Here is a 13,785-nt window from a genome sequence, read left to right as displayed (position 1 = left end):
ATAAAATAAGCTTATTTTTTCCCCCAAACCAGACAACTGTTGAGTGTCAAGCCAGTCTGAGTAAAACAAATAGAACATGTACTTTAGTTTTTAGTTTCAAAGTAATAAAATGAATTAACTGTTTCATGATAGGACACATTATAACACATTCATTTCAGGGTTGGAGAAATAGTTTCCTGTATTATTGTGGCTTTCTCTGAATAGCGTGACGCAACTCATTGTGAGCGACTTGTTGCAACCCGTCACCGGACAAGACTTTGCTAAGAAAGCGGAAGTTTAGTCGAACAAATAAACTTGGCATAATTTGATTCAACATTGTCCTGCGTTCCTGACAATCTGCTCTCAATCATCTTCTGCCCACATGGAGAAACGCACAGACAGCCTGTGGTGCATTCAAAGTTTTCAGAGTTTGTGAGGGAGTCAAACAAACATTAAAAGACCGGAGAGTGCAGGTGAGCACTGAAATGTGGATCTGAGCATTTTATGAATCATCATGCCTCCACATCCCATAATCCAGGCAATCATCGACTTCTCAGCTGGAGCGATAGGTAAATTAATAGTATTAATCTATTCAGATACTGATCTATTCTCATTTCTGTCTTTCTAATTTGTCTGTCTTTTGTCTGACTGACTGACAAGCTAAACAGGTTTTACAGCAAAGGGTCTGAATACTTATGACCATGTGATATTTCAGTTTTTCTTTTTTAATAAATTTGCAAATATTTCTACATTTCTGGTTTTTTCTGTCAAGATGGGTTGCTGAGTGTACATTAATGCGAAAAAAATGAACTTTTTCGATTTTAGCAAATGGCTGCAGTGAAACAAAGAGTGAAAAATTTAAAGGGGTCTGAATACTTTCCGTACCCACTGTATATAATCTTTTTGTTCAAATTATTTTCAAAGAAAAGCTGCAGTGTTTTATCTCCGATTTAATTGTCATTTATAATTATTATGAGAGTAAAGTCTTTCTTGATAAATTGATAATGGATGACATATATCTATATCTTGTCTTACTGTTATTCTGAAGTCAAAATCTGACCCACAGTGTACTATATGTGTATTTATTTGGGTAAACATGACAATAATAATAAGTGCTCCAACTGCTCCCTGGACTCTGCTTTGGACACTTTTGCTCTGATATCAGTTGCATCTCTCTTATTGAATATTAAAATCCTTCCTCAGGTGGTACAGCTTGTGTACTGAGCGGTCAGCCGTTTGACACCACAAAGGTAAAGATGCAGACATTCCCCACCATGTACCGCGGCTTCATCCACTGCTTCACATCGACCTTCAGGCAGGTGGGACTAAGTGGTCTCTACAAAGGAACGACCCCGGCCCTCATAGCCAACATCAGTGAGAACGCTGTGCTCTTCTTGAGTTATGGTCTCTGCCAGGATGCTATCCGCTTTGTGTCCAAGATGGATAAAGGGGCTGATCTCAGGTTTGACACTGACATTAATTAGTATGTAAAAAAAAACCAACGTCTATAGTATAGTATTTCATGAAATGTCATACTATATTATATCAGAAAAAACTTTCTGAAAAAATATCATAGTATGGTATACCATAACAAAGGCATAGAAAAAAGTCCAGGTATATTCTACTGTAGAAAAATAATAAAAGTCCTAAGTATATCATGTCATTAAGAAATAAATATAAATTCATAGTATAGTATGTCATAAAAAAGTCATAAGAAATGTCATTGTATAGTATGTCATAAAAAATAGTTAGAACGCAAGTAGTAATATAGTGTCATAACAAATTACATTAAAAATACAACATTTCATAGAGTACAATGTCATAAAACTGTCATTAAAAAATGCCGGAGTAAAGTATGCCATTAAACATTAAAAATCATACGCATGTCATAGTATAGTGTGTAGTGAAAAGTCATAAAAACATCACAGTCTAGTCTGCCTTGACAAAAAACAATGTCATAAAACAGATAAATACAAATGTCATTGTACAGTATGTCATAAATACTTTCATAAACTAATGAAATCGTATAGTATGCCATAAAAATTGCCAATCTAAAACTCAGAAAGAAATAGTATAGTATGGTATGCCTAAAAAATGTAATAAGAACTGTTATAGTATACTATGTCATAAAAAATCACAGTAGAGTATATCATCATAAAAATAAAAGTGCCATAAAAAGCCCCAAGAAATGTCACTGTAAATTATGTCATCAATAGAAATCAAAATGTCATTGCATAGTGTGTCATAAAAATGTCATCGTATATTATGCCATAAAAGATGTGATGTGAATCATATAAAATGAATTGTATAGTATCACACAAAGTAATTCAAATGTTCACAGTAAAGTATCTTATAAAAAATATAACAGTATAGTAAGTCTTAAAATATATGTTAAAAAATACAAAAAAGAGTCAAAATCTCTTATAGGATAATATTTTTTAATTAAGTCAGAAAAATGACCAGATAATTGTAGCATTGCCATAAAAACAAATTCGTATTGTATCTAATAAAATGCCTTCGAAAGTCATCGTATATTATACCTTAAATGTCATAGTATAGTATGTCATAAACTAGTCATTAATTTCAAAGTGTAGTATGTCATAATAAAATCATAAAAATATCATACTATAGTATGCCATACACACGTCATAGTATAATATGTCAAAAACGACTCAGAAAAATGTCATTGTATAGTATGACACAACACGTCATAGAAAGTCAGAATATTGTTTTAGTGAAGTATTTGATAGCTAATGAGTCTTATCCAAAATGTGCAGTGTAGTGTGCCATAAGAAATAATATAGTATGGTGTGTCATAAAAATGTGTCATATTGTAATATTGAATTAAAAAATCATTGAAAAATGTAGTAATATGGTTAACCATAAAACATGTTATACTATTATACTATATTTTACTAGTCATACAAAAATCATAAAAAGGTCATAGTATAGTATTCAAAGTATAAAAATATCATAGTAAAGTATGCTATCTGTGTGTCAGCAGACTTCAACAGAGAAAATTACTTATTTTTTCCTAAGTAATCCTAAAATCTGAGGTAGGCCGTTTTCCTGTACCCACACTAAATACCTTTTATTGTTTATTTCTTCTATTGTACTTCTTTTCATTGCTCATCAGTGATATTCAGAAGGCGTCTGCGGGGTCTTTAGCCTCCATCTTCTCTTCTTTGGCGATATGTCCAACCGAGCTGGTGAAATGTCGCCTGCAGGCCATGCACGAAATGGAAGCATCTGGCAAGATCGCAAGAGGACAGAGAAGGTCAGTGTGACCAAAAAGAAACACTAGAATGAGCAGAACATCTACTCAGTTCACACAGTTTTGACCATGTTTTTTTGTGATGTGACTTCAGCACAGTGTGGACAGTAGTGAAGACAGTGTTGAAGACAAACGGCCCCCTGGGTTTCTACCAAGGACTGACCTCCACCATGGTCAGGGAGATACCAGGATACTTCTGCTTTTTTGGGGCCTATGAATTGTGTCGGTCTAAATTTGCGCAATACATGGGCACGGACAAGGATGGTATAGGTATGGGTATTATTTTCCATTTACTATTAATGAGGTGTTTTTGCAGTTTATGATGTGCACTTCTTTCGGTGATCTGCTCTCACAAAATCATTTTGGTCTTTGCAGGTATTCTTCCACTCATGTTCAGCGGGGGATTCGGGGGAGCTTGTCTGTGGTTGACGGTCTATCCCATAGACTGTGTGAAGTCCAGGATCCAGGTGTACTCTTTAGCTGGGAGGCAGGAGGGCTTTATGAAGACCTTCATGGGTATTATACGTACTGAGGGTAAGGTTTGAAAATACATTTTAAAATTAAAATCCACCAAGAAAGTGTACGGTTCTCAACAGCACAGTTGTCACAAAATATTGCATGTTGTTGTGTTCTCAAATGTCTCTAACATTTTGTGACAACAGAGGAAAACAACTGACATGGTTACATCACACAACCATATAATCATAGTCTAAAGAACAGCAACTGTATAATTAGGCTTTTTGTGAAAAACCATGGTTCAGTAGAGAACATTGCTGACTCAAACACACACTTACTGTCTAGACTTGGCTCTCCCATTTTGTTCATAACCAGTTTAGACATTCAAATCCCCCAAAAACTCTGCATATGCACACTTCTCACCTTAAGTCAATTCTGAAGATAGGGATTCTCAAATAATATTTGTTTTGTTATTTTATGTTTTCTTCTCTTCTCTTTTACATCTGCAAAAAAAACTACACATGAAGTTTAAATGCAGTGAGACATTGTGGTATTACATCCACCATGGCTGATATCCAGTATTCACCTTTCTTTCTGTAGTGACAGAATAAAACCCTCAGGCAGTTGTTTGATCAGGCATCAGGAAGTAAAACGGATGATTTACACAGACTGTATTTGTTAATAGTTATACTGCCTCAAGGTGCCAGTCAATATGCATAATAAGACAACATGATTCAGTATTATGCAAATTAGCAGAATAAGCCCTGAAGTAGATATGCTTGATTGATTAGCAAAAAGTAAGATTATCACTGATCAGACTTATTAAACTTAACAACAATGAGTACACCAGTTAAGTCAATTATTAATATAAATATGTAAAGTGTAAAGGGTGCCCAGCATACAGTAACAACAGCAAAACATACTGAGACACAGATTTGAATGTGCTGTGCAAGAAACAAGATGCAAAAAAATACTAATGATTAAGACAACTACAAAAGGCAACATTTCTGAAGGGGATTGTAAGTATGCTACATTAAAACCATTTAAAATAGTTGAAATACTGAAAGAAGTAGGAGTGGATTAAGTGTAATACGAAGTGTAATAAATGCAATAAGTTGAAATGTTTGTTGAAATGGAAATCCTGAAAGTAGCTGAAGATTCAGTTTACTTGTGAGCACTGAATGGGGAAGTATAAACATAATTTATGAATTTAAATAATTAAAGTGTCAGCTGATGTGTAATCGCTGAAAGCAGAAGTCTCCGTTAAACAGTAAGCGCTGAGAGTAATTGAAATTTCAATTGCAGAGTAAGACATGAATGCACATGTAATGAAAATTACTGTAGGTATATTTAGAAATTTAAAAAATTAGACACACATTCACCTATGTGTGTGTGTGTTTTTTTTATTCAGATCTTATATTAGATCAGATTTTAATTTACTATTTGGTACTTCTAGAGTCATGCCACCTAAATGAAACCATCAATTGAATGTGTGAGTGTCTTTGCTGCTGATCAGTAATGTGTTGTTCTTGTATGCTGTGGTGTTTAAATCATGGTGATGGTACATTTGAGCCAATGGGTGCCAACAAAAAACTCAACAGAGCAGCCTCTGAAGGGATACTTTTATTCACCTGATTTCTGTAAATTACAGAGAGAAAAATGTACAGTCTGACCTGTTCTGCGATTTTAATTGAATATGTACATCTCATCTCTGTCTGCATGCTTAATGCACTGAGTCATAGCCACATGTCCAACCATCTGCAACATCCGTTGGCACGATGGGTAGATATACGGAATAACATGGCTTCAGAGTGTATGGATGAGGTCTAATGCAGTAGAATTTATTTTTAAAAGTACGTTTATAACCATTAACATTAGATGATAATTTAAAAATTGACAAAGCTTGACACTGTAAATGTTTGTTGACATGAAGCTATCCGTAACTATCACAAGCCTGGGAGGACACTAAAATCAAATATCTGAATATCTGAATTAATGTGAACTTGTGTACTGTAAACTTAAGTAGAGGTCCTGAGTGTGTTAATAGTGGAGCTGAAATTTTCAGACTTTGAAAAGCTTTGAATGCCCCACTGCTGGCCTAACTCTGACGCAGAGCTGGATGCATCATGTTGCTAATTGGCCCAAGCAGAGGGCCTGACTTATCCGTGGGGAATGATCTGAGGATCTGCCTGACTCTCTCCTCTCCCACAGGGATCACTGCTCTGTACTCGGGCCTGACTCCCACCATGATACGGACCTTCCCTGCCAACGGAGCCCTCTTCCTGGCCTATGAGCTGAGTCGCAAGTTTATGATGGAGAAAGTTGGTAACTGATGTGGAGTATCTTGACACTTAAAGAAAGTATTGTGCTGCCTGAAGTCCTAAATGAGATGACCAAATGTTTTATTGCATCTTAATGTTTGATTATATGTGACACATGTTTCTCTAACTGCTGACCACAGTAATTTAAATAAAGTCTTAATCCTATCATCCATAAGTCAAAGTGTGACTCTACCCCTGTGAATACATTTCATCATGGTCAAAGATTTAAATTAAAACTCCTGAAAATTGGACAAAACAAAGTAAAGCTGCAAAAATTTTATTATAAAAGCATGTCTAGTGCAAATGGTTATGTTAAGACTGAAAACTTTTTTTTGCGGATGTTTTCTTTTTCATTTTCTGTTTGCTGAAGCAGATTCTTAGCTGCCTACCTCACCACAAGAGGGTCCTGTTCACACTAAACCACTGTGTTCACTCGCAGCAGATTAGACAATGTGTTGATGCACGGGAGTACTTGTAATCCATATTCTGTTAAAGAAGGTGTATATTTTGCTGATTTTAAATCATATCCCAAGAGTTGTAGTTTGAAGCTTGGAATTCAAGTAAAAAGTAATCTTGAACGAGGGTGCGGTCTGTAATAGGGTTATTTACATGCACTCATCATGTACTGCAGTGAGCTGACTGTCATGATACCAAGTATCATGTGACTGTCAATTAAAGGGACCTCAGTGACCAATGATGGCAACGAGCAGCTCACATGTCAGTTGTTAGGGCTCCAAAGCTCACACATACTGTGTACAGTGCTTAGTTTTACTGTGTGGTCCGACTGTTTTACATCCTATATTATGTATTTACATTACTCTCAGTCGCTCAACACTACACTGCTATTAATAAAAATTTGTCTTTAATGTTTACTTTCACATTCCTCCATCTCCCTCTTTCTCTCACACTTTATTCACACTTTGTTTATTTCCTCTTCTCCTGTTTTGAAAACATTCTAATACATTTTGGATTGTTTTTTTCAAATGTGGGTAAATTTCCATTATGAGGCAGAGACATGCACATGATCACATCTCCTCGTGCCTGCATCAGCTCTCATGTTTCACGACTTGGATGCCACCTATTGTTTATTCATAACCTCCACCTAACAGGTGTCAGACTCCTGTAAGTCAATGTGAGAGTATAATGGAAAAACACAAGAGCTGCATTTTAAGGCTTCCAATACACAAGCCCCATAGTGGCTGGTTTGGCTCTGAGGTTCATGTTACCTGTTGGCACCCACCAGGTGAGTCCAAGAGTCACACACCAAGTGTGAGTGGGAGCTTATGTGTGTGTGTCAGGTGCTGAGGGAGGGGGACAGGCCACACCCCACAGGGAGAAAAGACAGGTAAACAAGTGCAGCGCTGCTTCACCTGCTCCATCACAGCAACACACCAAAATACATGTTCACTAATGATCTCAACAACGTCTAGCACGGCCAAGATGGTTACACAGGGTAAACTTCAGATCAACGCAGAGGAGAACATCGAAGGTAAATACTTTTTATGATCTTTTAAAAATTGATTCTTGAACTTTGGCCCTCATTAGACGACAGGGACGCAGAATGAGAGGCAAAAGTCAGAATTATTCAGGATGAACAGGTCAGGGGCAATAGATATTGTTTGAGTCTTCAGTTTTTAAACTCTCTGAAGTCTCAAGGAATTTAGGTTTTTGCCTAAAATGTTTATAATAAATTTTTGTATATCTTGAGGCTTTAAAATGCAAATGATCTAGTCAATGATTGACTAGATCATTTGCGTTTTTACTCTACGGTATGTAACTGAAGGAGAGAATAACATCACAGTGTCAATGTCTAAGGTATACATTAATAGTTCAGTAGCTTGCTTTACACAACGCCTTGTGACTCAGGTGGATGTGGAGTAACGTGACTTCCCTCAGAGATTAATTACACCATTAGTGACAAATTAGAAGTGTGGATCCACCTCATCTCCCTGCTCCATTGCACAAATGTTTTGTGTCATCTTTGATAAAGGAGCTTTCCCGCAGGATCATTTTACTGTTTAATTGAGTGAACAAAATGACCACAGCAATCATTGGTCACAAGTGAGGACATGCCATGGAAAACATGCAAAATAGTGCACATATCCAAACTTTCCAATACAAGCTCATAAAGTGTTTTTCCTTCTCTACAGATAAAAGCACAGGGAGACTGGGATGTTTCGGCTGGCTGTTGGTCCTCATATCCCTCCTCTTCATAACAGCGACTTTCCCGGTCACATTATTTATGTGTGTTAAGGTAGAGTATATTCTCATTGATGCACACTATCCGCATTATAGGATTAAGCCAGTACTTGTCTGTGTAAATCAATATTGTGTGTCTTCGTATTGGACTGGCTAAGGCTACAGTCAGTATTTCCTGCTCTGGAATTAGACCGATTCTAAGATCATTTTCTAAATTCCAACCAAGTTTCAAAAATTTCCCTCATTGATTGTTGGGCAGGTCAGAAAAGACAATTAAATTCCATCAGTCTAACTTTCAAAAAGTTTCAAAGCTTTTGGAGCAAAGCATATTTGGGATACAGAAATGTATTTCAGTGTGTCACCTGCAGATGACAGGTGACACACTGATCACAGGATCACTTGGTCGCCTCCTCACTGCCATTCTGCAAAATGTATATTGTAGGACTATGTCACAAGTTGATATCTCTAAATCAAATTAAAGAATTGTCAGAAAAGAGGTATAGAAGACAGTGAGTTCAATTTTACTCTAATTTTGACTTTCCTATGTTCTCTGTATGGCTGGCCATGTTTCTAACATCCAGATAGTGAAGGAGTACGAGCGGGCCGTCATTTTTAGGCTTGGCCGGATCACAGACAGGAAACCTAAAGGGCCAGGTTTGTTGATTGATTGGTTCATTGTATGTGTTACATACTGTACTATGACTTTTCTTAAAAACATTTCAATGGCATACTATCCTATGACTTTCTTTATGACATAATACACTATGACATTTTTATGACATACTTCATGACCTTGTATGACACTTTTTATGGGATACTATACTATGATTTTTTTATGGCATTGTATACTATGACTTTTTTGAATGTTTTATGGCATACCTGTCATGTCTCGTCCTGCTCCTTAAGTACCGGTAATGTGTTTCATCCAGCATCCCATTATTTCCTGTTTTATTTTGTATTACTCACCTCCCCCCTAGTTTTAGATACTTCCCTGCCTGCCTTTGTGTTTTTCCTGCCTTGTGATTGTCTTCCAAGCCCCTGTGGTTTCACCTGTGTATGATTACCATCACCTCCCCTGTGTATGTAGTCTGTGTCATGAATGTAGACCACTGTCTCAGTGCAAGTTCGTCTTTGTTCCCTGAGTCAAGCATTCCAGCAATTCCTAGTGTTAGTTCTCCTGTTTCTTTCTAATCTCTTCCTGTTATTTCTGACTTTGGTTTTGCATTATCCTAGCCTTCTTTGTTTGCCAGATTAGCTGACGGATCTCCTTGGTACCAAACCTGTTTTGGCATGTAAAGACTGCCTAACTGCATCCAGTCCTGCTCTCTGAGTGGTCCTTTTGAGTCCTGTTTTTCCCTGTGGGTTTTCCAGTTGTTACAATACTTTACCCTGACTTTTATTATGGTTTACTGTACAATAACTTTATATATGACATTTGTATAACATACTATACTATGACTTTTTTCTACAGACCAAAAAATTACTTTTTTATGACTTTTTAACGACATACTATACTATACTATTTCCAGTATACAATGATTTTTTGACTTTTTTGGACATTCTACACCCTGACTTTTTTTACTCTTTCCGACATACTATACTATGTATTTTTCATTAATGTTTTCAACACATTATACTTTGACTTTTTATAACTATTTGTGACATACTATTCTGAGTTTTTTTATGAGTTTTTTTTCAACATACTATACTATGATTTTTTTCTTCTTTTTCCGACAAGGTATTCTATGTCTTTGTAATGACTTTTGAATGACTTATTTCGAACATATTATTCTATGCATTTTTTTCAATATACTATACTGTGACTTTTTTCAACATATTATACTATGCTTTTTTACAGAACTTTTTCGACATACTATACTTTGACTCTTTGACTTTTTATGCTATGACTTTTTTGATATACTATATTAGGACTTTCTATTTTTTTTGACATTTCAGACATACTACATTATGACTTTTTATGACTCTTTTTTAACATACCTTAATATGACTTTTCTATGACTTTTTTAAAACATAATATACTATGACTTGTTTATGCCGTTTTTTCAAATTAGTATACTATGACCTTTTTATTACTATTTTTACCACCTTTTTATCGATATATTATTCTATGACTTTATATGACTTTTTTCATTGTACTATATTATGATTTTTTTCAGCAAAACATACTATGACTACCTATTACTTTTTTCCACATACTATACTTTCACCTTTTAATTACTTTTTTTTCGGAATGGTGTACTATGAATTTTTATGATTTTTCTAACACACTATACTATGTCTTTTTATGATTTTTCTAACACACTATACTATTACTTTTTTAATGATTTTTTTGACATAGTATAATATGACATCTTTTATTGCTTTTTCTAACATACTATGATGTACTTTTTTCTTAACATACTATACTTTGACATTCATTCATTTTCCATAACCTGCTTATCCAGTTAAGGGTCGCAGGGATGCTGGAGCCAATCTCAGCTGTCAATGGGCGAAGGCAGGGTACACCCTGGACAGGTCGCCAGTCTGTCGCAGGGCTGACATATAGAGACAGACAACCATTCACACTCACATCCACACCTACGGGCAATTTAGAGTCTTCAATGAACCTAAGCTGCATGTCTTTGGACTGTGGGAGAAAGCCCACAGTCAACAAAAAACCCAGAGAGAATCCACGCTGACACAGGGAGAACATGCAAACTCCACACAGAAGGCCATCTAGCCCGGGAATTGAACCCGGGCCCCTCTTGCTGTGAGGCGACAGTGCTAACCACTACACCCCCGTGAAGCCTACTTTGACATTCTTTATGGAATTTTTTCACAGAATATTCAATGACTTTTTTCGACATAACATACTCTGATTATTTTTCCTTTTTTTGGCATACGATACTGAAACTTTTTATTAAGTTGTTTAAACAAACTTAACAATGGCTTTTTATGAATTCTTTACACATACTATACTATTTCTTTCAAATCACGATAATATTTTTTTATGGCATTATGTAATGATGTTTTTCTCACAAATTTATTTCATACTATACTATGGCATAGCATACTGACTTTTATGACTTTATATCTGAAATTTTATGACATACTCTAGTATGACATTTTCTGACATTTTAATGGTATACCACTGTACAATATACTGTGAGAAAATGTTTTTTTATAAAGTGGTTTTCTGCCTTTAAAAGTCTATCATTTAAAAGACTCCATCCACAATCTTTAAAAATTAAACAGCGTTCTTATTTCTTTTCAGGACTTTTCTTTGTTCTGCCCTGCACTGATACCTTTGTGAAAGTCGATCTGAGAACTGTGTCCTTTGACATCCCTCCTCAAGAGGTACAATTTGTGTTGTTAAATATAAAAAATTTTCTCTCCTTTATCACAGCTTGTCTCTGTCATAAAAAAACGGCTAACTTCATCCTCAGTGATAAAGTGGCAGCATAATAAGTGTTGATTTTTACCTTGCAGATCCTAACAAGAGACTCAGTGACAGTGTCAGTGGACGGCGTGGTGTACTTCCGCATAAACTGCCCTATCTCATCCGTGGCTAATGTGTCCAATGCACACTTATCTACACGGCTGCTGGCTCAAACCACTCTGAGGAATGTACTTGGTACAAAAAACCTTGCAGAACTGCTATCTGACAGAGAGGGCATATCACTCAGTATGCAGGTGAGAATAAACTGTGTGGTAATACAGTTTATGATGAGCTGCAGGCCACGAGAGAAGTGGGATGTCAATTTATTTTTAATTGGTCCTTTTTCATTCGCCGCCTTTAACTTTGTCTGTTGTTTGGTACTGTGTGTTTCTCAGAACCATTAAACTGCTTCTGCTAAAATGGTAATAATTGCGCTGAGACTGAACTGATGTACCACAAAACCCCAAATATTATTTCATAAAGACTAAAAATCACCATGCTGCTGAGGAGTTGGCTAATGTTTCATAGTTATTTGTTTACAACATAACTGAATAGTGGAGCTAACGGTGGTTCAATGTGACAGGAGAATTTGTTATTTTATATTCCTGTGCAGGCATCTCTGGATGAGGCCACAGATCCATGGGGTATTAAGGTGGAGCGTGTGGAGATCAAGGATGTGAAGTTGCCTCAGCAGCTGCAGAGAGCCATGGCAGCAGAGGCAGAAGCTAGTCGAGAGGCCAGAGCAAAGGTAAATACAGCGCTGGAAGATTTAATTTAATTTCCTCCTAATGCAAAGAGGGAACATTTGTAGAACTAAAGATTTTCTGTCTGTGCTTCAGATCATTTCTGCAGAGGGAGAGATGAACGCTGCCAGGGCTCTGAAAGAAGCCTCCCTGATAATTGCTGAGTCACCCTCTGGTCTCCAACTGCGATACCTGCAGACCCTCAACACCATTGCAGGAGAGAAGAACTCCACCATCATCTTTCCTCTGCCCATAGATATATTGCAGAATTTTATGAAGAGGGACTGATATTAATTGTTACTCTTATAAGCTTTAGTGGTATCTCTTTCAGATACTCTATGGTCCAAGAGGCCTCGCGTGTGCAATGCAGAATGAACTTCTTATCACTTCTTTTGGAAAGTTTCACTGTATAAGATTGGCATATTATAAAATAGAATAATTATAAGGCACCAGAATTCACCTTTGCACAAGGACTTTCTTAATGTGATTTAATACTTAAATACAAAGTGCAACATATACAGTTTAGACATTCTTGTCTCATCACTGACCACAATTATCTAACCAGCTAAGCTACAGTTGCGGTTCTGGAGAAGGACAAATAAATAAATATATCAATGAAGTACACAAGAAAAGTAAAACAAAGTCAAATGCACGACAATCTTATTAAGACATGCTTTCAAAAAACCTTATCCAGAGCATAACTTCTGAAATACTATCAGAAGTCCTGTAAACGGTCAACAGAAGAACTGACATCTACGTGAAACACCAACCGTCTTTGATATTGGGTGTAAACTGTAAACAAAACCCGCTTATTCTAGTGTCAGACAAACATTCAGTAAATGAGTACAAGGTCATGTCCACAGGACACAGAGGCAATCAGTGCAACCGGAGTACCTCATAGAGAGAAATATCATTTAAACCCATGGTAAAGCTCAACAAGTCAAACATAATCAAATTAATATCCAAACAGTAAATGCATCTCAATTACAACCAAATCCTTGTTTGAGCAGATTTCCACATTTTATGTATCTGGGAGAGCTGATAATTCTATAATATTATTATAATGAGGCAACATTTATTCAATGTGTTTGTATATATTTGCTGACTGCACTTTGCTCTTAACATATTTATACATATTCTGAACCTCTAAATCATGTTATACTAAGGATCTATTGCAAAACAGATAGATGAGCTGAGAGGTAATGTAAACATGAATAAAAGCTTCAATAAAAATACAATTAATAACAAAAAAAGATATGGCAGTTGCTTTCTCTTTGATGACTCATAATTCTCCTTGAGACCTGAGATTATTCTCTACAATGAGAAATGAGGTAACAGCTTGCAGATTTTCTTGCTTGTTTCAATCATTTTAAA

The 13,785-nt window shown here is 36.1% G+C and overlaps 2 protein-coding genes across 2 annotated transcripts; both read left to right on the top strand.

The window, feature by feature from the left end:
• Nucleotides 1-253: 253 nt before the first annotated feature.
• On the top strand, nt 254-6,688 carry slc25a15a (solute carrier family 25 member 15a). The gene is made up of 6 exons (XM_054600937.1): nt 254-548; nt 1,183-1,441; nt 3,116-3,256; nt 3,348-3,523; nt 3,629-3,787; nt 5,921-6,688. Exons 1-6 carry the CDS (start codon nt 494-496, stop codon nt 6,040-6,042), a joined length of 912 nt encoding a protein of 303 aa, XP_054456912.1. The 5' UTR covers nt 254-493; the 3' UTR covers nt 6,043-6,688.
• A 782-nt stretch (nt 6,689-7,470) lies between these two features.
• On the top strand, nt 7,471-12,699 carry stoml3a (stomatin (EPB72)-like 3a). The gene is made up of 7 exons (XM_054606457.1): nt 7,471-7,519; nt 8,181-8,284; nt 8,811-8,883; nt 11,504-11,586; nt 11,719-11,922; nt 12,282-12,416; nt 12,508-12,699. The coding sequence occupies exons 1-7, from the start codon at nt 7,471-7,473 to the stop codon at nt 12,697-12,699; spliced, it is 840 nt and encodes a 279-aa protein (XP_054462432.1).
• Nucleotides 12,700-13,785: the final 1,086 nt, after the last annotated feature.

This window comes from Anoplopoma fimbria, chromosome 1 (assembly GCF_027596085.1).
Source record: "Anoplopoma fimbria isolate UVic2021 breed Golden Eagle Sablefish chromosome 1, Afim_UVic_2022, whole genome shotgun sequence".
Classification (NCBI taxonomy): domain Eukaryota; kingdom Metazoa; phylum Chordata; class Actinopteri; order Perciformes; family Anoplopomatidae; genus Anoplopoma; species Anoplopoma fimbria.
The sequence above is the reverse complement of the archived record's forward strand: the minus strand, read 5'-3'. Positions and strand labels throughout refer to the sequence as shown.